A 26,710-nucleotide genomic window follows, 5' to 3' on the forward strand; every position below is an offset into this window, starting at 1 on the left:
CAGTGCTAGTCTCCTTATCTACTCTGTGTTTGGCACTGCGGAAGTGCTCAGTAAATAATTGAACAAACACATCATTTTGGTAAGGTTTTAAAAGAGGATGCTCATCAATAAATTAAATGAAATTAATTGAAACCCCTGAACTGTCTTTGTAAGAATCGTCATAATCAAATGCAGCACTCAGGGACATAAAGGGGACACACTAGTGGTAACCTATAATGACACCTACACTGTTTTTAACCATAAATTCAGCAGAATAAAAGATGTCATGGCTTAAAATTCAAAGTGTTTATACTTTTCATTACAGAAGATGGGCTAATGATAGAGGACTTTGTAGATGTGAATGATCTACTTAAAGTTAATTATTAGAAAGCTTAAAACCCCTAGTCCACAGAGCTTACTAAATAATCCAGAGATAAGCAACTCCACGAAGGTTAGGCCTTGGGAAGTTTCCTTTGTGTCAGGCGGCACCAGTCATTTCTCACGTATTCTCTAATGAAGACCCAACAACAGTCTTAGAGATCCTGGCCACTCAAGTGAAGAAATCAAAGCATGGAGAGTAAATGATTTTTCACTGCTGTCCAAATAATACAAGGTAAAGCCAGGACTTGAACCTGGAAAATCTGGCTTCAAAATGATTAAACAGAGCAAGTAGGCCAATTTCTGTGTGTCTATTGTGTGTGTGCAAATGAGTGATGTATGTAGATGCCAGAGATTGATAGTGGGTGTCTTCCTCCATTATTTTTACCTTATCTTTTGAGATAAGATCCCTCCTAACCCAGTGCTTACCGGTTGTCCTTACTGGCTGGCCAGCAAGCTCCGGAGATCAGCTGATCTCTGCCCTCCCCCATGTGCTTGGATTATGGACACACAGCCACACATGCTGGGAATCCAAACTCATGCCCTTTTGTTCTGCCAGCAAGCACATTAGTGACTAAGCCACCTTCACATCCCCCAGTATGACACATTTCTCCTACAGTTAGTAGTAGATAGTTAAAAACTCACTAACTTGTACTTTTTGAAAACTATAACCAACTTAAACCAGTGTCAATGATGGAGTCTTTCTTTCAAAATGAAAGAAACTTACCCTTTTATGCTTCAGCACAGGAACTTGGTAAATTGCGGAGTCCTTCAGCATAGACATCTCTGTGGAAGTTAAAGTGAGTGCTTTCTCTAAGCTCCTTAATAATGCCAAATTCTATAACCCCTTTGAATGTAATTAAAACATGAGTGTCAAGTAGTAAAATTCAAACACATGAAACTGCATGCTACTCACTTTCAGAAATACAAGATTTCCATCCTCTTATGGCCTATAAAATGGAGGGCTAATCATCAATATAGATCAAAGGGGAAATGAAAAAAACTAATAGAAGTAAAAAATATACAATATAGTAAGTCAAAGAGAAAAGGACATAGCACTTCAAAACAAATTCTAATGAATGATTATAATTTTTGTTGGCAAAACAGAGAAGGGGATTTCTCAGAGAAGTACAGTTGCAAAACTATGAAAATAATAGCATGAATATATTTAATATGTAATAAGCATGCTACTTTTGTAATCATTGCAGCCCCTGCAATGTCCCTACCATTTCATATTGTCTGGGCACTCCTCTGTTAAGCAGCTGCAATAGTGGTGGACAGTTTGGTGCAAACTTGCTCAAGATAGATACAGTTGGATGCTAAGGTCCCCAGAGGTGTCCCTTCAACTTTGGAGCCTGGACATATGTGGCCGTGTTTTCCTTCTTTTGTTTCTTCAAGTAGTGTATTCTGTAGGTGTTATGATTGTTTCTTCAGAGACGTCAATGTTGGCATTGATAATGCTTCCTTACCTATATCTAGAGGCCCTGACAGTACAGTGTTAGCACTGAGCTTTCTTCCCTGGTTCTTACATTGGCTCTTACATTGAGCTTCCCTCCTTGGCTCTTACTCTCCTAATTCCGTAGTCCTGCTTAATAGAATCACTTCTCAAGATACCCACACACACTTTCCTACCTCATATTCTGCTTTTGGAGAGGTGATTCCAAAAGAGGGTGCACACACATCTGGATTTATGAGAATAGCACAAAAGATTATATTGTCAAAGTTTCACAAGAGTGAGAGACCTCAGCTAATATTTACTTATAAGTTGAAAGATATAAGTCTTGATACAAATAACTCTAGTCACTGCTCCAACTTTCCAGTCCTTTCTAAATGTACTTTACTTAGATTTAACAAATGAACTCTCCAAGCAGTACCCATGGGTGCATCTCTTGCCAAAGATAGATGTTTGGGCAGTTTGTATGTTTATACTTATGTATTATAAAAGCTAGCTCTGATAAACTCATAGATTCTATTTTGCTTACCATAAGTGGTTCTAGAGAGATCAGAATACTCTACAGAAGCAAACGTCAACTAGGACAAGTAACTTTGGCCTTTCTTCTTTTCTAGAATTCTATAATTGCAAAGCAAACAATTAGCTGTCTGCTGCCTTCTCCCTTTCTCATATGCACTCACAATTTCAAAAACACAAATTCAAGTGTCCTGGTTGGTTTCATGTGAACATGACACAAACTAGAGTTATTTGGGAAGAGGAAAACTCAGCTGAGAAAATACCGTCACCAACTTGGCCTGTGGGCAAGTCTCTAGGAGATTTTCTTAATTAATGGCTGATGTGGGCAGGCCAGCCCATTGTGGGTGGTGCCACCACTGGGCAGGCAGTACAGGGGTATATAAGAAAGTAGATTGAGCAAGCCAGGAGGAGCCCTCTTCTGGTATCTGTGAACACTGTGCTCATATGCACACTCTCAACAGACAAAGACATTCATACATATAAATAAAAATAATGGCAATAAAAAAATAAACAAGACACTGTAACTGTTTTTGATAACTATCCCTAGCCAAGGGTAGAGTGCAGGCTCTTTAATAGCTGTCTGCTTTGAGCAATAAGCTTGTATACTCCTCACCTTGGCATAATGGCCTTGTGTGATTGGCCCTTGCCTACGTCTTTTACCTCCTGCCCTGTCTTCCTCTGAGATCCATACCATGTTATTGCTGCTGTCAGAAGTAGGCAAATTCTTGGCTTTTTATTAGAATCTTGCTTGTTTTCTGTATTACATTTTTGGTAACTTTCATTTCTTTTTTTTTTCTCTTTATACTTTTTCACTAGCAAAGACGTTCCAAGAGACTGGGACCTTTGCCCTTCTCACTTTTTCGTCACTGATGTATTCCTAGCACATCACCCGACTTAGTATTTTTTAAATGTGTTAATAAATACATGAATATTCCTGTCATCCTGTATGACAGCTCAGCATTAATGAGTCAGACAACTTCGTTGTTTTTCCCTTCAAGCAAAGCAGACCTTGAAACTGGGTCACTGAAGAATTTTTGGTTAACATGGCTCCTCTTTTTGCTCCTTCTCCTTTGCAGTCTTTGTCCTCTCCATCTCTTCCCCAGCTTACCAGAGACATCACTTGATAATATCCCTGATGCTTACATTTGGTCCACTCAACATTCTCAGTCCTTATACTCCTCTCTTCCTGCTGCTGACAGAATAGATCACACAGACAACTTGAGGGGGGACACTTGATTTGTGACTTCAGAAGGTCCTTCTACTGTGGCAGGGACGATGCGGCAGCGCAGCAGCCCAGTTCACCTCACGGTGGGCCAGGAAGTGGAGCCTGGCTCCAGCTCACATTCAGAGCTTTAATTTTAATTGATAACAGCTTGCAAACTTTTCTTGTTTGTAAGTTTAATGATCTTGTCATTTAGTGCAAGAGGAATAGATTTTTTTTTTTGGTCTAAAGAGTATTCTGAAATCATCTCATAGTATTATTAATACTAGCTATTTTCCTACATGATAGACTATTTTACAGCTAGTAGTGAGATTATAGGTATTTGGCAGGTAATAATGAGATTATAGTTATTTTATAGGCAATAATGAGATTAGAAAAGCAGGGAATAGGAAGCCTAGAAGAACTATAGAATTGAATATTTATGTTTCTTTGTTTTGTTTTGTTTGAGACAGGGTCTCATTATGTAGCTCTGCCCAGGTTAGACTCTCTATGTAGATGAGGTTAGCATCAAACTCACATACATAAAATCTGCTTCTGCCTCCCAGGTGCTGGGATTAAAGGTGTGCCCCACCATGCCTGGCAAAAAGAGTTAGTTTGATTTTTTAAAAAAGTAGTTGCACTATAAATATTAATAATAGTTATATAAGTGAAATATCCCCTTGAGGAATTGATAATTATCCAAGAGTGGGCATGTAATACATCCATAGAGAAGTTGCTAACATGGGGGAAGCTATTTTTTTCAGATACAAAGGAAGGTTTTAAGAAAGCATCAGGCTGGCCGGAAGCACAGCAGCAGAGACAGAATTTTCAGCCTGGGGTGCTACCTTTGAGACAGAAAGGAAGGAGCACATAAAAATGAGCCTCTCTCTGTTTGAAGCAAACCTAATCTTTGTGATCATGGCCGTGATCTAAATCTATTAAAGATGTTCAGACTTGGTGTCCTTGGTATCACTGTGGGGTGACCTGAATAGTGAGCAATAAACTTGTGTATTGAAATTCAAGCTGGAAGATATGTGTCTGGGAAGTGAAACCGACAGTTAGTGCTTCATGTCTGTCTCCACGAAGACTAAGAGCCTATGCAAAATGACAGGTGCACTTTTCAGGAGAGAAACCCATAATGTTTTCCTATTTAGTAGGTGACAGTATGTCCCAAGGTAACACAAGCTTCAGGGGCTGGAACAAGCATGGTTATTAAAGGCTAGCGGTTTCTCAGTTCATACAAATTGAATTTTTTCATAGGCTGGAGGACTGTGGAAATCTAGTGTAAAATGATGAAATAAATTAGCATATTAAGTGAATTTATACATTCAGGCCTGTGAGCACTTTGAATTTAAGAAAGAAATTTTATTACTTCTTGAAAGAAAATGACAACTCTTCAATTCTGTGTTCGAACTCCGTGTTGGAAAGGGCTTATTTGATGAATTATATCATTTTAATGATTAACCAAAGAAATGTATTTTAAATTCATGGGAATCTTTCTTCTTTCCTGTCTTTTTTCCCCAGAATTACTGACTTAGGAAACATCAAAAGAAGATTGTATTTATCAACAGTCCATAAGGAACTGTCCTCAACCCCTCTTCATGCAAAAATCCCACTCTTTATGATCAAGCGTAAAATTGTAAGTATCACATGAATGCTGCCTAAAATGGGATTAAATTTAACTCCCAAGATACTCATTTTGGGCCCTCTCTATGGATAGGCCTTTTGTTAGGCACCGAGATGCTATTAAAAGTGAATAAAATGCCTCCCTGCCCCTTGACATCTGCTGGGCAAAAGAGTATTACTTAAATACAGTGTTACCAAAGCTGTGAAGGAGACACACTAGAGAGAGATGCTACCAACTCTGTAAAAGGGAAGGAAATTATTTGTTGGCCAGCTGCAGGCTTCATGCAGGGACAGCAGCAGGTGGGCTTAGAAAGCTTGTAAACAGGGAAACTTAGGAGACCCAGCACCGCCAGCAAAGGGACAGCTGGGCAGAAGCATGGAGGCCGGAAGTGGTACAACTCTGAGGAGCACAGGCTAGCATCACTATTGCCAGCTCTCAAACAGCTGAAGAAGCATGGTCGCTCAACACAGCAGCCTGGCTCCGTGGAAGACGTGACCTACTAGTGTTGTCAGAAGGGCCTGCTTGGCTAACTGGTCCCTCCCAAGTTTCAGTCAGTCTGAATTTTATTTTAAAGGTACTGCTCTCAGTACCCTGTTTGTGTACCACCTGTTCTAGGATATGCCTAATTCTTTGCTTTAAATTGACCTACTTTTTTTTAAAACTTCAATTTATTCTTAAAGAAATCTTCATATAAGTTGTATAAACAGAAAAGTTAGTACAATCTTCCAAAATAAAATATGAATAGGACTAGGGAGATGGCTCAGTGAATAAAGTGCTCACTACTTAAACATAAGGATTGGAGTTTAAGACCCCAAAACCCAGGCTAAAGCTAAGCAGGTGTAGCAGCCACTTGGAATCTCAACACTCAGGAGGCAGAACAGAGGGTGGGGTCCCTGGGGCCAGCTGCCTCATAGAATTACTGACCGTCGGGTTCAGCAAGTGACCCTGTGCTGATAAATAAAGTAAAGAGCTATCAAGAAAGAGCTAATGTTCACTTCAGGCCTCCTGCACGGCCACTGGGATGGAGAAAAGGACCCTACTAAAGCTGCCATAGGCTGGGTGCAGGTGAGGGACGAGAGCGTGTTGTATGCCTCACACCACCACAAAACACACACAGAGAAGAAGAGCTTTTGGACTAAAAAAGAAAACAGTTCTCTGGTCGAGGAAATTGTTCTGGTAGTGAGGTCTACAACCATTGGAATTGGTAGAAAGTAAAAATGATGTGGCCATTTGCTGTAATTTGGGCTAGCATTTGTGAGGACTGGGTGGTAGCCATAGAAGAATGGATGTGAAGCAACCTGAGATTCCTGTGTCTAGATGAGTTAAGACACGTGTACATAGTAGATACGGTACATCCAGATACGTGGTGTCCTCTGCAGAAGTAAAAACAAAACCAAAGTGGAGATGCTTGCTGTTTGTGTGTGTGTGTAATTTAAACATGTAGTGTAAATACTTTTTACAGCTTAAAGACAGATAATTATTGGACCTGTGTACATATGAGCAAAGCTAAAGGGACTCAATAGGATGCGTGTGTATTATATAAATATATATATGTGTGTATGTATGTATGTGTGATATATATGAACTAATATATTATTTGAGGTATATTATATAAATAAATTTATATATTTATAAAAATATATTTATATGTAGACATAATATGTATGGTTTATATGGGAATTAAGTAATTTGGGAGGGAGATACATTAGTTGAAAAATGGAGGGGTTAGTGATGTAGATGTTGTACTCATGTAGAAAATTCTCAAAAATTAGTAAAACTGATGATATTGCTGGTCTGGAAATTCTTGTGTTCTGTATATATAAAATGCAGACAATATGAAGCATATAGAGTATATATGCCACAAGGATGTTGGGATTTACGTGTTGTAATAATAAAACTTTTAAAAGAGTGTCCGGCAGTACAGAGAGCCCTGGGTAAAGACCATAGCTGCAGTTTGTACTTTAAATGCTACTTCTTTTAAAGCCCAAGGGCTGGTCCTCTGGAAGGTGCTCATCATTGAGACTGAATTTCCTAGCCCCCATAGCTTCTAACCTGTGCCCTTCACTCACCTGCTTACTTGCCTGTCTTCTCCATCAGACTGTTAGCATGCCCTGTTGAGCTTTTAACCCTAGTTCCTGTCAGTATCTGGTACACAGTAAGTACTCAGATACTTTCTGGACAAACTGGCAAGTCTTAATGCACCTTCTGATGAAATAGTAGGGGTTTTGAGAACTAATTGTATAAGCTTTGTAATGTTCTTGGTGATTTCACAAGTGTCTCAGAGTATTCAGACCGATGCTAAGAACTCGCTCTCATGTCCCTCATTTTCCTCCAGATTCAACAATGATGAAGGAGAAGGCTGATGCACTCTTTTCCCGATGAGTGTCTGTTGAGTAGTGTCTTAAGGGCAGTTTCTATCCCAAGCAGTAGAGACGCTAAGCATACCCCACTCATCCAGGACACCATGAGCTTGGTCAGTGTGATACCTGCCCTACTTATCTGGTTTTTGTTTTGGCCATGCCGTTCACATTTTTTCTATCCATTATCATTTCTATCTATCTTGACGCTAAGCCTCAACAGAGCTTTCTAAAAGCACTTCAGCTAACATTTAAAAACTTGAAGATCTCATACAAAATTCCTGACTTCTTACCTCTGGAGACACCTCAGTTTCCTAATCTGCACCTACTACATCCTATGACCTTGAAGCCTCTTACTTAATAAGGTGCACACTGTGCCCTAAAACCCTTCTACTTTGCTTAGCTATCTGCCTGAGACTTCTAGGAGTCCTGGTTCAGAATAGAATTGCTGAATTGTTCACTGTTCCTGTTCTGTAGCTAAATACTTTAGGTACCAACAGGCAATAAAATAAAATTCTTATAGTCAAACAGATGTGAATATTTGTATATAGGCCACTTTCTGTTTCAATTATCTTTAAATGTTAACCTTCCAAATTTATTTTCATGGTATTCTTAATTATGAAGATTCACTTTAACCTTTCAGTTACTGAAATTTCTATGTTTAACTTGAGTTTTCAATGTCAAGAACAATTTTAAAAATGATAAACTATCACATTAAACACTGGAAGTACCCACTTAGTCAGGACTCAGAAATCCATTTCATTTCTTCTTTACCACAACTTTCAATAGTTGGTGGTGGTCTATGATGCATATCAATGTTTAGCTACCGAAACGTGCTGAAATGTATAGTAAATTTGATCCCATTTGAATAGGAAGTTAATTATGTGTTGTTGTTCAGAATGAGTCTTTCACTAGAGATAGAGCAGAACAATGTGATAAAGCAATCTCCTCCACTCAGATACCTAGTGTTTCACATTTAAATGGATAAAATCATTCCTTAGGTCTTGTACATTATTTAACTAAACTCTAGTGGCATCTTTTATATATTTGAATACAGGCTAGAGCTCTAGTATATTGCACCTAAAATTACTCAAGAACCATCTTCCCCATTTTCCTCAAACATCATGCTTCCCATTGTGTCAGTGATTTGGGGTATATACCCAAAGGCTGCTCAATCATACCACAAGGACATGTGCTTAGCTATGTTCAAGGCAACATTATTTGTTGTAGCCAGAACCTGGAAACAACCTAAATGCCCCTCAGCCGAAGAATGGATAAGGAAAACGTGGTACATTTACACAATGGAGCACTACACAGCAGAGAAAAATAACGACATCTTGAATTTTGCAGCAAAATGAATGGAGCTAGAAAACATCATATTGAGTGAGGTAACCCAGATCCAGAAAGACAAATATAATATGTACTCACTCATAAGTGACTTTTAGACATAAAGCAAAGAAAAATCAGCATATAATTCACAATCCCAGAGAACCTAGACAACAAAGAGGACCCAAAGAGAGACATACATGGATCTAATCTACATGGAAAGTAAAAAAAGACAAAAATCTCCTGAGTAAATTGGGAGCATGGGGATTATAGGAGAGGGTAGAAAGGGAATGGAAAGGAAGGGTAGCAGAGAAAAATATATAGCTCAATAAAAACAATAACAATTTTTTAATAATCCAGAGTTCACTTCCTGTTGCCTTTGGATCAAGATTTAGAATTCTCAGCTCCTTCTTCAGAACTGTCTGCCTGTAGGCCGTTGTGTCCAACCATGATGACAATGGACTAAACCTCTGAAATTGTAAACCAGCCAATTAAATGCTTTCCTTTATAAGAGTTGCCATGGTCATGGTTTCTGTTCACAGCAACAGAAACCCTAACTAAGAATAGAAATTGGTACCAGTGACTGGGACATTACTGGGACATGCTTTTGGTTGAAGGAATAAGGACCTTGGGACTGTGGGTTAGAAAAACAGTTGAATGCTTTAAGTGCTGCTTAATGAGCCATACTAGTAGGAGCATGGAAGACAGTGGTGCTGAGAGTAATTTGATGAACTATGGGACCTTGTTCAGGAGATTACAGAGGACTGTGTGGACTTGAGATAGTTCTTGTGATATTTTGGTGAAGAAAGTGGCTGCTTTTCTCCTTTGTCCAAAGAGTCTGCCTGAGGCTAAAGTATAGACTTTTGAAAAAAATTGTTAGGAGAGGAAACTCAAAAAAAAACCCTGGTATAGACTCTGTCCTATGGTTATTAGTGTTAACTCTAATGAAGATCTATAATGAAAAGGAGCAAGCTAAGAAAAGAAAAATGGAAAATGTACAAATTGAGAAGAAAGGAGCACCAGGAAGTAAATAAAGCTAAATCCTATGTTCATGGAGATAAACAAAGATTAAGAAATGGAATAAAGGGAGTGGTGACCTCAGGACAAGATCCAACCCAGCTAAATTTCCAACTTCTGAAAAAGAACTAAAGTTTAGAACCTGGTGGAAGTAGTAGCAGCCTTTAATCCCAGCACTGGGAAGGCAGAGACAGGTAAGTCTCTGAGTCTGAGGCCAGCCTGATGAACAGAGCAATTTCCAGAACAGCCATGCTTAGGCAGTGAAGGCAACCATCAGAAACAGAAAACTGGTTAAGATGTAATCGAAAGATCTGAGTTCAAGGCAAGCCTAATCTATGGAGCGTGTTTTAAGACAGCCTGGATTAGGCAGTGAAGGTAGCCATCATAAGCAGAAAGTCAGTGAAGATGTAATTGAACAAGGGGGCCATGTTCCAGGCCCAGCAGTCAGCAGAACTTGGCAGCTTTGGCCACATTGTTCTGGCTTTAGAGTCAAAAAGTAACTAGCTGAGTACTTACCTCCAATGCAGGAAACCCTGGGCTCAGTCCCCATAACTGCATGAAACTGGGCATGCTAATGCATACCAAGAATCCAGGCTGCCAGGAGGTAGAGGAAGATCAGAAGTTCAGATTCCTAAGTGCCTACATAGTAAGTTTGAGATCAGCCTTACCTGTAAAAAACCTTGTCTCAAAGAGAGAGAATGGAGAAGAAAAGAAAAATAGGAGTATAATCAGAGGTTTCTCTCCCACCTGCCAGTTCCCTAATAACTGCTCAGAGGCTTAATATTACTTATAAATGCTTGAACAATGGCTCAAGCTTTTTATTAGCTAGCTCTTACACTTAAATTAACCAGTATATTTTTATCTGTGCTTTACCATGTGGTTTGTGACTTGTTACCTTATTTTTTTAAATGTCTTCCTTTCTTGGCAGCTGGCTAGCATTTCCCAGACTCCACCCTTCTTCTCCTCTATCTCTTTTTGGATTTCATGCCTGGCTTTATCCTGTCTTACCATATACCATAGTGGCTTTATTCATAAAACAATGAGAGCAACACATAGTCACAGCATTCAGAAAGACCATCCCATAGCATGTGAGAACCAACATTGGATATGTCATTGAGCAAATCTGCAATCCAACCATATACTGCAATCAGGCCATATACTGTATACATGCTAGAAAATTATTCTGTTCTCAGCACTCAGACTGGCACAGCAGAAGGCCGTTTTCAAGAGACCTATGCTGTAGATGGCTAAGAGGAGCCTATGGAAGCAAAGTTCTTTCTCTGCATAGCTGTGAACCCAGAGAAAGTTGCATGTGACTCTGACATGATGTCTGTGCCATAGAATACCTAGAAATAGAAGGGGTGAGGAGTAAGAATAGAGGGGAACAAAGACCATGCAGTGGTCCACAGTTGGGAATCTACTCTTAGACTTATATTGGAATAAACTACACAAAAATTGGTCCTGTACCTCTGCTCATGCACGGGACAAGCTTAATTGCATATGCACCCACATGAGGGACCACACAGTGACACACTTGCATATGATCTCACACAAGGGTCTGGACAGGGACAGGTCCTGAACCTCTATGCTCACACAGGAAATAAAAAAAAAATGCTCAAACTAAAAGCTGCCTCTCCCAGAATTCAGATTCTTCCACACCTTTTTGGAAGAAGTACAGCCAGAGCTCCTCAAACTGTTCCATTAAATAGAAAGGAAAACTTATTACCAAACTAGTTTTATAAAACTAGTATTACCCATACCAAAAGCAGATAAGGATACAACAGCAAATATAATTATAAGCTCAGATAAACTCAGAACTTCTCAATAAAACATGTGCAGGCTGAATTCCAACTACTCATCAATAAGATCATTCACTGTGACTGGGCTTCCTTCCAGGGAAGCAAGAGTGGTACAAGGCCTATGTCTTAGTAAGGGTCGCTGCTGCGATAAAACACCATGACCAAAAGCAGCTTGGGGAGAAAAGGGTTTATTTCATCTTACAACTTGTAGTCTATCATTCAGAGAAGTAAGTGCAGGAAACTCAGGGCAGGAAATTGGAGGCAGGAACTGATGCTGAGGCCATGAAGGAGTACTGTTTACTGACTTTCTCCCCACAGCTTGCCCAGCCTGCTTCCTTATAGAACCCAGGTCCTCCTGCATCAATCGTCAGTCAAGAAAATGCACCGCAGGCCGGTCTGATGGAGCAGTTTTCTCCTTTGAAGTTCCCTCTCCAAAAGTGACTCTAGCTTGTGTCAACTTGACATAAAACTTGCCATCACTACATACCAATCAGTAGATGCAGAAAAGACCTTTGACAGATGGTTCGCCCCTACAGCGTGAAAGTCTTAAAGAAACTAGGAGGAACACACATAAATATAATAAAGACTACATATAACAAACCCATAGCCAACATTATTATAAGTGAAAGAAAAACTTTAAAATTCCACTAAAATTAGAAATGGAACAAGATTGTCCTCTTCCTCCTCTCTTGCTCCGTATTGTACTTGAAGGATTAGAGTGATAAGGGAAAGGAAAAAAAAAGAAATACAAAACAAAATTCAAACTATCTTTTTGCACATAATATAATCCTATTTGTAAGAGACCCTAAGGAGTCTACCAGAAAACTTAAAACTCATAAACACATTCAGCAAAGTAACAGAATATAAAATAGGTATACAAATACCATTAGTTTCCTGTATACCAAACGTGACAAGAAACAAATCAAGAAAAGAGTCCTATTCACAATCATTTCTTAAAACATACCTAGATGTCAGGGTACATTGCTGGCTGGTTGAGGTCACAGTCTGCCATAAGCCCAGTAGTTTTTTTCTATAAGCTTGGCAGTATGAAACTCCCTTCCTCTCCAGCATGGCTTCCTGCTCTCGACCTGCCCTTTTCTGGAGAATGTCCCTAGGCCAGGAAGACCGTCCCTATGCAAAAGCTGTCTCTAAACTAGATGTCTGTCTCTAAAGCCAGATGCCTGATTTATCTGTAGCCCAAACCCTGAGAAGGATCACTGCTGGAAGACTGACTTGCTGCACATACTGGAGACTTTTGATAGGAGCACTCCTCCTAATGCAAATTAGGTGATGCCCCTGCCACTGTCCCCAGCCTTTATATTCCCCTTTCTTCCTGGAATAAAGTGGAGTTATAATATTTAATCATCTCCCCAGAGAGCTGTCTCCTATAGCTCGCAAACTATGGCATCCTGCTCACTCGTTCCATCCCCCCTAATGGAACAAACAGCACCTGGAAATAAACCTCACCTAGGAAGTGAAAGCTTCCACTACAATGAAAATTCTAAAACACTGAAGAAATCAAAGAAGATGCTAGAATGTAGATAAACTTCCCATTATTCTGGATCAACAGAATTAATACAGTGAAAATGTTGTAGCACTAAAGACAGTCTATTTGATTCAGTAGACTCCTTGTCTATTCCAATGATATCATCACATAAAATAAAACTCATAAGAATCACATGGAAGCAAAAAGGTCTCAGGATATCCAAAGCAAGCCTGAGTAAGAAAAGCAATGCTGGCCATGTTACAATGCCTGACGTCAGGTCACACTTCAGAGCCATAGTAACAAAAGCAGCATGGCACTGTTAGAAAAATAATAAATAATGAATCAACAGAATGGAATCAAGGGCCCAAATTAAACCCTCTCAGCTACAGACATCTGATTTTCAAGAAAAATGTGAAAAACATGCATCAGAGAATGGTGGTTTCTTCAACAAATGGTGGCCAAAAAAAAAACCCCGAAAATCTGTAAAAGAGTAAAACTAGGCCTATATTGCTCATTCTCTATAAAAATTGGTTCAGAATGGATCAAAGAACTTAATGTAAGACTGCAATCCATGAACCTTGCTATAGGAAGATACTTCAGTACATAGGCATGAGCAAGGACTTTCTGAAAAGAACCCAGGGAGCTAAGGTCATAAAACACTGGCAGATGGGCTTGGATGAAATTTAAAGGGTCTGCAGCGCAGGTGAAATATTTGTATGGGAAGTCCACAGGGTAGAAGAAAATCTTTCCTATCATCTTGTTACAGGTGTGGCTTGGCATTTGGAGAGCACCCACTGGTGTGTCTAGGTTCCTAAGTACAGGTCTAAGAGTTGTACCTGAAACACAGTGTAATAGAAATAAACCAGGTGGTGGTGGTGCATGCTTTTAACCCCAGCACGCAGAAAACAGAGACTGATGAATCTCTCTGAGTTCAAGGCCAGCCTGGTCTACAGAATGAGTTCCCATGACAGCCAGGACTGTTACACAGAGAAATCCTGTCTCAAAACATAAAACAAAAGAAGGGATGGAGGAAGAGGGAGGGAGGGAAGGAGGGACGGAGAGAGGGAGGGAGAGAGGGAGGGAGGGAGGAAGATAGCTACTCTGAAGAATGGGAGTGAGCCACTGAGCTAGGAAAAGATGTATCGTGACTTTAATGATCATGCACAGAGCACCCTCTTTCCCTCATGTCTGTGTCCTGGCTCCTCCAGCTGTTTGTCCCATGTAGACTCAGTGGGAAAGACTTTCCAGCCCTTCACTAACTGGCCCCTTTGGTTTAGTGATACTGCTGCTGCTCTCTCCAGTCCCTAGTCCCGGGCAGTCTGACCGAGGATTAGTACCTAGAATATGGAAAGAGCTCAGGTCCTCCTCAGGCTGGCACAGCAGGTGCTTTTTATCTACACAGCCTCCTCCCAAGCCCAGTGCTTAATCATGGTGACCATTACCTAGGAGATCAGTAAAGCGCAGTTAACAGCATCTATTTGAGAGTGTCCCATACATTATTCGATCTTGGGGCCCTGACCTACTCAGCAGTTTCAGTGGTAGACTAAGAATTTAAATATATTATTTGGAGGTGGAGCTGTGGAGTGTATGTCAGCAGGGGAGAGCACTGGCTGAAGGAAGTGAGTCTCCCTCTGAGAACCCTAGCCCCTGCTTGTCTCCCTCTCTGCTTTCCTCCACCTTGTCCTTCCCCATCCGGTTTCTGCTTTGTAATGGATCCAGCAGATACGAAGCTTCTTATAATATGAACCAAAATAATTATCCTTTTTTCTCAAGTATGTGCCACAGAAAAAAATATTACTGGCATAATATGACAATTCTAAATGTGTACACACTTAAATAAGAAAGCTTGAAAGTGTATGAAAAACTGAAAGAGCCCAGTGGGGAAAGGCAAATACAGTGTAGCGAAATTTCAAGAGTCCTCCGTTTAAAACTGTTGGGAAATGCTGAAGGCTGTGCTCTGGAAGCGCTGCCACTCAGCCTGCACTGCTCGGCGTTTGTTGAAACTTGATCTAATGGCTACAGAGTATATATCATTTTCAAGTGTACACTGAACATTCACATAGTGAAGATGAGGGGAGCTCTTTCTGTTGCCTGTGTATAACACCTCACATTACAAACACTTGAGGTCAGTAATTCTTCCCTGTTTCATTAAAGTTATACATAGAAATAGAGTAATTAAAGATCAAGAAAATCATATGGCCTTTAATAATGGATGATACCTCCAAGAATAATGAAATATATTTTATAAAGATTAACTATAATTCATATAATCCACTTATTAGTAGTAAAGTTTATCCTCTTTCTCCAAACTTCATAGCATATATCATAATATTTATATAAATATCAAGTTGTTTGTTGAAGCTTATGAAAATTATAACCTTTATAAAGTCTGTTAAACCACAAGATACATGTATATATTTCTATTTTCTCTAGCTAAGGTGGATTTTTGAAAGGTTTCCCCATTTTTCTCAGGATTCACTTTTTTGGTGGTAGACCATTGGAAAAAATATACCAATTATCAAACATTTGTTTAATTATTAAGAAATGAAAGAGAGAAAGAGAGAGAGAGAGTAGACATGAGTGCATTCGCATGTCTTCATATATTCGTGTATAGACATTATTATTATTTGAAGACTTTGCAAACAAGCACAAGTCAAGGAGAGGGAATGAGAGCATCATGCCTGCCCTGGACACAGGCTGCTTTCATGGGACTGTGTTAGAAGGAGGTAGGCTCTAATTCCCTAGCAGAGGGCAGATAAGCAGGGAGAGAGGAAGAGAGCCTTGAGGTGAGAACACAACCACGTTCAGCTGTGTTCTCTACATGGTAAACTTCTTATTGAAAGCCAAATGTGGGTGACATCTTCAAACTTTTCCAAGAAGTAGAAGACTTAAGAGTCATTATTTTAAAAGGCAGATTATACAACCAGAAATTAATTCAAAATACAAAAGGGGGAAAGGTGTATGGTAGAAGGGAAGGTTGTCACAAAGTACCGTTTAGCTCCATTGGGCATAATATTGCAGTTTTATTAATACAATCTCAGAATATGGAATGCTAGGGAAAAGAGAGTAAACAAAAGATGATAACTCAGGGAGGATGAAGTTTAGAAAACATGATGTGTAAGTGAACCAGAAGTCTCATCTGACATGGGGTCAGGGGGTGGGTTAGTATCTAAAACTGGCAAAAATAAATAAATTACGTAGAGAAGAGAATCAGTTAACTGACTTAACAGGATGATCAGGTAGAACCTTGACAGTACTGTGTTGATTTACATGTATGGTCCCCTCTGTGGTAACTGTGTTGAGTAGAAGCCACATGTCTGCCTCTCGTGTGTTTTTATATCTCCAGAAGTGAGGCCAGTGCCCAGCACTTAATATGTACTCCATGTGTAGGGGAAGAATCAGTGACATTTTTGGTGACTTGAACTAGTTATCTAGAACTGGGTCATACTAAGTCTTTTAGGGAAAAAAAACAATATTTATAGAATAATAGTGCTTATGTGGTGTGCTAATAGATAAAGAAAACCCACACCTCCGTTCCCTATGATCCGGACTTGCCCAGACTATCACGTGCTACCTGATGGACCTATCTCTTGGATTGTTCCTTGTATTCTAATGACTCCTGAGTCAGCCTCCTAACTGGCCTTCTCACTTTATCCTTGTTTGACCACAGATACAAGACTATTCTCTGTCTCAGTGATCTTTATTCTGACACAGCCAGCCCCACCTTATCCCCAAAGGCCTCCTCTGTCACTCAGAATATTCCTCCATCAGGGGTGACACGAACTTATCTTCCCAGTGCTCTGCATTTTCACATTATTATGTCCAGAACTTCAGAAGCGTTTACCTTGTAGAGACTCTGAGGTCCCCTGCTAAGCCTTTAAGACTTGGTCTGAGCGGCTTGATGCCCTACCCAACACTACTCCCTGAAGTCCCACAACACAGCTGGTTATCATTATCCAGCTATACCTAACCCCACTTCCTTCCTAGGTAGCTCCAGGCTGTATATTCCCCCAAGAAACCATAGTATTCTCATGGCCTAGAAATGTAACTTTACTGTTGAGTCACCTACAAAAATATAATGGTTTTGGTGTAATTGGCAAACCATTCCAGTCTCTAACTGACGTGCTACTGAGACATCAAGGCTCAGCTCCATATTAAAATCAGCACTCTCCTAGAAAAAGCCATATTTATAAACTGTGCTTCTAAAAATAATCAAAGACCCTAATATTTAATAAAGAAGCAAATGGAATTTTAATACTTTTGTTTTAATTTCAAAAATTATTTTCTATTTTTATCCTGCAATATTAAATATGTCTTAATTTCTCACCATTGGTTGTTTTTCCTCTTTTCTTAGTCAGTCAGATCATAGAATTCATTTGATGCAGTACTAAGGGATCTAATTGTTTAATAGGCTGGAATTAGTACCTGCAAGAGTACTTCAAAATTGGCACACACACACACACACACACACACACACACGGCATAATTACAAATCCTTTAGAAGGATCTATTTCTGTACAATAGGTTAATTGGTTGTAAGTAGATAGTACTGAGTACCATTTAACCAAGATTCTAATTAATCCCTTCTTTTTAAAAATAAAGTAGCTAACTGTAATCAAATTAATCCCCTTGAAAAAACAACGAGCTCCTTGTCTCTGATATTCAAGCGTTAAGTGTCATAAAGCACCTGCCTTTAACTTCACACTAGTATGGTACCCACAGACAAGAGAGCTATTTTCCAGAGCAGCTCTGGTGTTTCATGATGGGGACATAATAGTCTGCTCACTGATGTATAGTTCAGATTATGGTGATTCGTGGAAGAAAATCAAGGCCACTTTTAAGGAAACTTAAGTCAAACAGAAAGAGCACACCGGAGCCAAGTCGAAGGATTTGAATAGCTGTCTCAATTCTGGGCATGCAATGAGTCTCTGCTTCTGTGCCTTAGAAGGTCCTAACTTGCATCTGCTTCCCTTTTTCTTAGTGGTGCAATCTGTGCATTGACTTGGTCGCATTCACCAGTGAGATATTCAAGGGAGCAGTTTTCCAGTCGTTGGATGGAATTATTGTCTCTGCTAACTGTAAGCTACGGAAGATCTTCACTTTAAAATCAAAGCCTCGAGAAACTGCTGATAAAGATGGTAAGCTTTGTTTTCTAGTTTTGAGGACCCTTCTTTCAGAGAAATGTAAAGTAAGAAATAAACTTAAATATTACTTTAGAATGCAAATGTAAATTATAGACATAAAAGTTTTTTAAATTAAGAACAGTTTTGGTATTTGCTACACTGATTTGAATTGCCACCATTAGTATATGAGGTTCCCCTTTCCCTACACCTTGGCAGCATTTCTGAGATGAGAGAATCTCTATAGTTTTAATTTTCTTATAGCTAGGGATTTTGAACATTTTTTCACGTTTATTACCCTTTCTTACTCCCTCTTGAAAACTGTCTGTTTCATCAGCTTACTTAGTAATTGAGTTGTTTTAATTTGGATTAGTGGCTCTTTTGATATTATAGATATTAATTTTTTGTCAAATATTGATCCATTCTATAGTTTTTGTCTTCACTCAGCTCATTGTTTGCTTTGTAGTGCAAAGGCTTTTTAATTTCATGTAATCCTAATTCTTTTTTCTTGCTAGTGCTTCCTGGACTACAGGAGTCTTTTTTAGGAAATTCTTGCTGATACCTGTATTTTTATGTTTTTCCAACTTTCTCCTCTAATGGCATTACATTGAAGTCTTCTATCAAATTTTGTATATAGTTTAAGGATCCAGTTTCACTTTTTCTGTTTGTTTATTTGTTTACTTTAATTTCAAGTACTTTTGTTTTTAAAACAGTTTTTTGTTTATGGTTAGTACTTCCCATCTGAACAGAGATTTAATTGAGAACAGAATTCTCTTTAGGTAGCTGAAAAAGTAGAGGAATTTTTTTTTTGCAGAAACTGGGTACTATACAGTTAATCAAGGATATCCACAAAAGCAGGCTTGCAGTCTATAGCTATGAATAAGTCACAGCTCTGCAGACTCCCTAAGTCACACCACAGTTCTGATCTCTAGGTTCTAGAATGTATTATAGCAGCCCCCATTTACTTACCTGCCACCCTCCCCAGACATAGATCTCTTCTTCATGCTTCCCTCTATTGAGTAAAGCATGTTGTCATGGTTGTCTGATTTGTGGAGCCCAGGTTACATGCTACTAGGGAGGCTGGTGAAAGCACATGTCTGGTTTCTGTTTTGCAAAGCAGGATTTATTGTATGGGAAAGCCACCAAATTAAGGACATAGAAATGACAGACTTCATAGCGTTCTCATTGTCTTCTAACTCTGCATGAGTTTCATGGTGTGATTTGACAGCAACCGTAATTTCCTATTGAATGTGTTAGAAATGGAAAGAAAACTGCTTTTCCTCACATTGTATACAAACTAGAATAGGTGCATTATTCTTAATTTGATTAATATGTTCTGTAAATTACTCAGCTGTCCAGTGATTACATGTGAATACACAGTCTTGTTACAGTGGTTATAAACACCCCCAAATATTGAACCAATACTAATGCTTTCCTTTTATTTTCACCTGGAGTAATTAAAATCAGTTCTTCTAGAAGCAGTGCTGCACGGAGATATCAAAGGTGATTTTTAGAGCTTTGTCTGTGGACTTTATGCCTGTGTTCCCCTGGATATGGGTCATTCACACTGTGCCTGTTTGATAATAAAACATAGTAATACATGTTAAAAGTTTCCCAGAGATCACAAGTCGATGAGTGCACCTTTTCGTGCTATCTATCACTTATAGGCTACAGTTGAAGATGCTGCAAAAAGCAGAACCCTCTAATAAAATGCTACAATGTGTACAGAAAATGATATGCTCTCTGTATCAGATCATAGTAAATTAATCATAGCCTAATAAATATAAATGCAAAGAAAAAGTGAATAGAGCATAGCAAGTGAAATACATGTGTTAGTCTCTGATCCCTCTTTTAGCTCCCATCAAATTATGATCCAGAAATGTTTTAAAGGCTATAAATTCACAAGGATTCAGTGTGGGAGAAGAAAAGAACAACAGACCAAAGGTGCCTCTACATTTTTAAGCTGAAGGGGTGTCTTCAGAGAACAAATAAAGCTGAAGCCTTTGAGCCTACCCAGAATTTGACCTGAAACCTGTGGGGAGTTTGTGCTTTCATGGCTGTCATAGGGTGAGGGATACAACTAAAGACAGGGAGAATGGTTACAGTGGTTCAGGTGGCTTTCAGTGCATTCTAAAGACAGGGAGAATGGGTAAAGTTGGTTCAGGTGGTTTTCAGTGCATTCTAAAGACAGGGAGAATGGGTAAAGGTGGTTCAGGTGGTTTTCCGTGCATTCTAAAGACAGGGAGAATGGTTACAGTGTTTGGGGTGGCTTTCAGTCTGTTCCTTCTCTGCCCACATAAAACCACAAGCAGATGTGTTCTCTGAAGAAACTGAGACAGATAACTTTTGAATTCAGCTACATTAGGCACATGACACTAACAGGAAGAAGGAATTACTTATGGCTGGGGTTGTTTTATCTCAGTTAATAAAAGATGCATCTATAAAAGAGTAATTTGCTCTTACCTCACTTCAATAATTTTATTGAAGCATAGGTATTATATTGTCAACCTTTTGTATGTGTATAGAAAACATGCCCAATCTGAAGTATGTCCTTTGTATAGTTACAGCAATGTGGACATATTACTTACTGTATCTCTGTAATCAAGAAATTTGAGCATTCTAATCAAAAATTTGAGCATTAAAAATATCCTGGAAATGCTGCTATTCTCACATGATTGTGGCCTTCTCCCTCCTTGATTTGTCAGATTAATTGTGCCTGTTTGTGAACTCAATAGAGCTGGGATCACACGGTGCCTGTACTTTCGTTGTTTGTGGATCTATCTGTGTCATGGCTACTTATCACTACTGTGCCCTGTGACATTCACAAAATGACACTTTATCGTTGTTAGGCTGCTATGACTGATGCTGCTGGAAGCAGTCTCCTTTGGAGCTCCTACGTGGAACTTTTTTTTCTTAGCACTTGCCTGGAGCTGAGTGACTATACACTTTTTATTCTTGAGTTATGTGTATTGATTTTAGAATTTCATTTGATTTTTTTATAGCTTTCATTATTTTGAAAGAATTTTTCATCTTGTTATCAAAGTTGTAAGTTACATTGATCAAAACTTTTTAAATTCGTGTCTCATAATTTCAATATCTAAATCCATTGGTGGGTTTCTTAAATTAAATTTTGAGTATCGAGATATAAACATGATGTATTTATTGTGGAATTTTTGTACCTGATATGACTGTGCTCTCTCCTTACACATGCCACACTCAGCCTTTCTCACCCACATGTCTCCCTCACCTTCACTGGTCCTCTTAGGCCATCAAATAGCCCCCCCTTCCGCTTTGAGACCACATATATTCCATTTCTCTCTCCCCCATTTAAAATCGCGTTCTCTTTTGTCATGGACCCTTTGTAATTTCTCTTCCCCCTTCTCCATCTCTTTTATCTGTCTCTGTCTCTGTCTCTCTCTCTTTCTCTCTCTCACACACACATTTGAATTTAATGAGTTCACATATGACAAAACAAGCAGCATTTGTAATTCTGGGTCTGGCTTATTTTATTTATAACATAATGCCTTCCAATTCTACCTATATTTCTATGAATGTCATGTTTTAATGTTACCTTTATAGTTGATTAAAATTCTGTTTCATGTATATACTATATATTCATTATCTATTCACCTGTCTATGGACCTCTAGGTTGGTTCTGTTCCATAGCTTTGGGAGAAGTACACAAAAGTAAACATAGACATACAAGTATCTGTGTGACATGTTGAAATCAGGTGCTTTGGGTAAATATCTGGGAGTGGTACAGCTGGGTGGCAGGGCAGTTCTAATGTTAGTGTTTTGAGAAACTGCTGCACTTACTTCAATATTGACTGCACCATTTTTAGAATCATTTTTACATTTTGACTTTTTACCTGCATATGTGAATATGCACCATGTGCGTGTCTAGCGCCCCTTAACACCAGAATTAAATCCCTTGGGACTGGAGTTAGGGTAGCTTTTAAATGTTTTGTCGATTCTTAGAATTGAACCCAGGACCTGTGCAAGAGCAGCAAATACTCTTTTTTAATTAATTATTTTTTTTTCACAGCCTGGTCACATTTTCCCCTTGCTCTTCTCCTGCCAGCTCTCCCAACTACCCCCCTCCCACCAACACACACACCCATCCATTCCTCCTACTTAGTCTTCGGAAAAGAGCAGGCCTCCCATGGTTATCAACCAGCCATGGCTTATCAAGCTGCTGTGAGACTAGGCACCACCTCTCTTATTAAGGCTGAATGAGGCAATCCAGTACAAGGGAAGGGACCCGCACGCCGGCAACAGAAAGCAGGCAACAGAGTCAGAGACAGCTCATGCTACCTCTATTAGGAGCCCTACAAGAAAGCCAAGCTACACAACTGTAATATATGTGCAGAGGGCCTAGGTCAGTCCCATGCAGGCTCCTTGGTTGTCAGTTCAGTCTCTGTGAGCCCCTATGAGTCCAAGTTAGTTGATTTGTTTTCTTGTGGTATCCTTGGCCCCTCTGACTCCCATATTCCTTCCTCCCCATCTTCCATAGGATTTTCCAAGGTCTGCCTAAAATTGGGCTGTGGCTTTCTTCATCTATTTTCATAAGTTTCTGGTAATAACTTCTGTCATTAGAAATCTCTCTAATGACAATTGGGCTATGCAGCGATCTATGATTATAGCAGAAATCATTAGGAATTGTTTCATTAACTTTTTGCCAGTCATGTTTGGTTCTATCTTAGGTCTCAGCCTCTGAGTTCTGACTCTCTAAGCAGTGTCAGGAGTAGGCTCCCTCTCGTGGGTATGGGCCTCAAATTGGATCCATTGGATGGCCACTCCCATAATTTCTGCACCACCTTCACCTCAGAATACTTGTAGGCAGTACAAATTTTAGGTCCCCGTCCCTCCAATGGAAGTCTTGCTGGTTAAAGGAGATGGCTGGTTTAGGCTCTGTATCTCCTATTGCTAGAAATCTTAATAGGGGTCACTGTTGTAGATAGATGCCTGGGAGTTTCCATTGCCCTAGGTTTCTAGTTTGTTCCAGAGATGCTCTTGATTCCAGTTGTCTTTCCCAATACTCTCCCTGCATTCTCCCCGTACCTTATCCTCCTGTTTCCATGCCCACCATCCATCCATACCCCTCTCCTCATCCACCTGTCATATCTATTCTATTTCCCCTTGATGTATATACTTTAAGATTCATGTATACATGAGATTCATGTATTCCTCTAGAGCCTGCTTTGTTATTTAATTTCTTTGAGTCTATGGATTGTAGCATAATTATTATTTATTTCATGGCTAATATCCACCTGTAAGTGAGTACATACCATGTTTGTCTTTGTGGGCGTGGGTTACTTTACTCAGGATGATCTTTTCTAGTTTATCCATGTCCCAGAAAATCCTCATGATGTCTTTGTTTTTAACAGCTAAGTAACACTCCACTGTGCAAATGTATCACATTTTCTTTATGTATTCTTTGGTTGAGGGGCATCTAGATTGTTTCCAAGTTCTGGATATTATGAATTAAACTTCTATGAACATAGCTGAGCAAATGTTCTTTTAGTATGGTAGAGCATCCTTTGTGAATATCCCCAAGAGTGGTATAGCTGGATCTTGAGATTGGCTGATTCTCAATTTTCTGAGAAGCGGTCACATTGAAATCCAAATTATCTGTACAAATTTACATTCTCACCAGCAGTGGAGGAGAGTTTCCCCTTAATCCACATCCTCGCAAGTTGTCCCTTGTGTTTTTCATCTTAGCCTTTTTGACAGTGTAAGATAGAATCTCAGAGTCATTTTGATTTATATTTTCCCGATGGCTAAGGATATTGAACATTTCTTTAAGTGACTATTGGCCATCTGAGATTAATTTGCTGAGAATTCTGTTTAGATCTGTACCCCATTTTTAAATGGATTATTTTGTTTGTTGATGTCTAGTTTCTTGAGTTCTTTATATATTTTAGAAATAAGCCCCCTGTGAAATGTGGGGTTGGTTAAGATCTTTTTCCATTCTATAGGAAACTGTTTTGTCCTTTTGACAGTGTCCTTTGCCTCATAGAAGCTTGAAACTTCATGAAGTCCCATTTATTAATTGTTGATCTTAGTGTTTGTACTATTGGTGTTCAGTACAAGAAGTTGTCTACTGTGCTAATGCATTCAAGGCACTTTCTCTTTCTCTTCTTTCTCTTCTTCAGCTTCAGTGTACCTGTTTTTATGTTGACGTCTTTAATCCACTTGGATTTGGGTTTTATGAAGGGTAATAAATATGGATCTATTTACATTCTTCTGTATCCGGTTAGACAAGCACTATTTGTTGAAGATGCTTTCTTTTTTCCATTGTATATTTCTGGCTTCTATATCAAAGCTCAGGTGTCCATAGGTATGTAAATTTGCATCTCATTCTTCATTTCAGTTCCATTATTCAGCTTGTCTTTTGGTGCCAATATCATATACAATAGTTTTGATACTATTTGCTCTGTGGTACAGATTGAAATCAGGGATGGTGATACCTTTGGAAGTTCTTTATTATACAGATTTTTTAGCTATCTTGGACTTACTGTTTTTCCATATGATTTAAGTATTATTCTTTAAAGTTCTGTAAAGAAATGTGTTGCAATTTTGATGAGAATTATGTTAAATACATAAATTGCTTTTGGCAAAGTGGCCATTTTTATTACATTAATCCTACTGACCAATGATCGTAGATTTTATGTTATTTGTGGCTATTGTGAAGGGTATTGTTTCCCTGATTCCTTTCTCAGTCCATTTATCATTTGTATATAGAAGGCTACTGATTTTTTTTAGTTTGTTTTGTGTACAAACTAAGGTGTTTATCAGCTGTAGGTGTTCCCTGGTAGAATTTTTGGGATCATTTATGTATACTATCATATCATCCGCAAATAGTGATACTTGGACTTCTTCCGTTCCAATTTGTATTCCCTTGATCTCTTTTAGTCACCTTATTGCTCTAGTTACAATTTCAAGTACTCTATTGAATGAATGTAGAGAGTGGACAGCCTTGTCTTGTCCCTGATCTTAGAGGAACTACTTTAAGTTTCCATTTAATTTAATGTTGAGTGTCAGCTTGCTGTATATTGCTTTTATTGTATTTAGGTATGTTCCTTGTATCCCTAACCTCTCCAGGACTTTTATTATGAAGGGGTATTTGCTTTTGTCAAAGGCTTTTTCATCATCTAATGAGATGAGCATGTGATTTCTTCTTTCAGTTTGTTGATGTGGTGAATTGCACAGAAAGAGTTTTCTATGTTTAACCATCCCTGAATCTCTGGAATGAAGCCATCTTGATCATTGTAGATGATTTTTTTTTTGATGTGTTCTTGTATTTAGTTTGCAAGTACTTTATTGAATATTTTTCTATCTATGTTCATGGGGAGATTGGTCTGTAATTTTATTTCTTTGGTAAGTCTTGTGTGATTTGGGTATCAGGGTAACTGTAGCCTCATAAAATGAATTTGGCAATGTTTGTTCTGTTTCCATTTTGTGGAATAATTTGAGGAGTGTTAGTACTAGCTCTTCTATGAAGGTTTGGTAGATTTCTGCCCTAAAGCCATCTGGCCCTGGGATTTTTTGGGGGGAGGGGGGTGGAAGACTTTTAATGGCTGCTTCTATTTCCTTAGGGGGTAATAGGTCTATTTAAATTGTTTCTCTAAGCTTGGTTTAACTTTGGTAAGCGGTATCTATCAAGAAAATTCTCTGTTTCTTTTAGATTTTCCAGTTTTTCAGAGTACAGGTTTTTGAAGTATGATTTGACTTAATGATTGTTTGGTTTTCCTTAGTATCTGTTGTTATATCCTCCTTTTTGTTTCTGATTTTGTTAATTAGGTTATTCTCTCTGCCTTATGGTTAGTTTGAAAGAGAGTTTGTCTATCTTGTTGATTTTCTCAAAGAACCAACTCTTCATTTCATTGATTCTTTGTATTCTCCTTTTTTTTATTTTTTTTTATTTCTTAGCTGTGCTTTGCCACATGTCTTTTCTCAGTACGTCATGTCCATCTTGCTTCTTTCTGCAAGACTGCTCATGACTCCCCAGCTCTGCCCTTCTTCCCCCCAACATTCGCTGGTTGGCTGTCCCACCCATACTTCCTGCCTGACTACCAGCCAGTCAGTTCTTTATTAACCAACGAGAGTAATATGTATTCATGGTGTACATTAGGGTTATTCCACAGCACAAAACAACTCTGAGATTTCATCCTAGCCCAATAAGAATAGCTTAGATCAACAAAACAATTGTCCGCAAATGCTGGAGAAGATACTGGGGGGAAGTGAGCTCACACTGTTGCTGTTGTCCATCCCCTCACTCCACCACCCTTTCCCAGCCCCCCCATTCACCTTTTCCTCCAAATGGCCCTTTTCTGCTCTATGAGTATTATCTTCTTCCCCTACAAGTTCCGTCCCTTAAGATCTCTTCTTCCGCTCCTTGTGGGGCCCTTTTATAGTTCCATCACACAAAACATATAATAGAAATTTAAA

The 26,710-nt window shown here is 39.0% G+C and overlaps 1 protein-coding gene across 3 annotated transcripts in view; it reads left to right on the forward strand.

Moving 5' to 3' along the window:
* Cfap20dc (CFAP20 domain containing) overlaps positions 1–26,710 on the forward strand; it is a 219,107-nt gene that overhangs the window by 66,790 nt on the left and 125,607 nt on the right. For all 3 annotated transcript variants that reach the window (XM_038349740.1, XM_038349741.1, XM_038349742.1), the window contains exons 5-6: positions 5,052–5,166; positions 18,121–18,277. In XM_038349740.1, coding sequence (XP_038205668.1) covers positions 5,052–5,166; positions 18,121–18,277 — 272 coding nt within the window. The remainder of the gene's footprint in view (positions 1–5,051; positions 5,167–18,120; positions 18,278–26,710) is intronic.

Source organism: Arvicola amphibius, chromosome 12 (genome assembly GCF_903992535.2).
Source record: "Arvicola amphibius chromosome 12, mArvAmp1.2, whole genome shotgun sequence".
NCBI lineage: Eukaryota > Metazoa > Chordata > Mammalia > Rodentia > Cricetidae > Arvicola > Arvicola amphibius.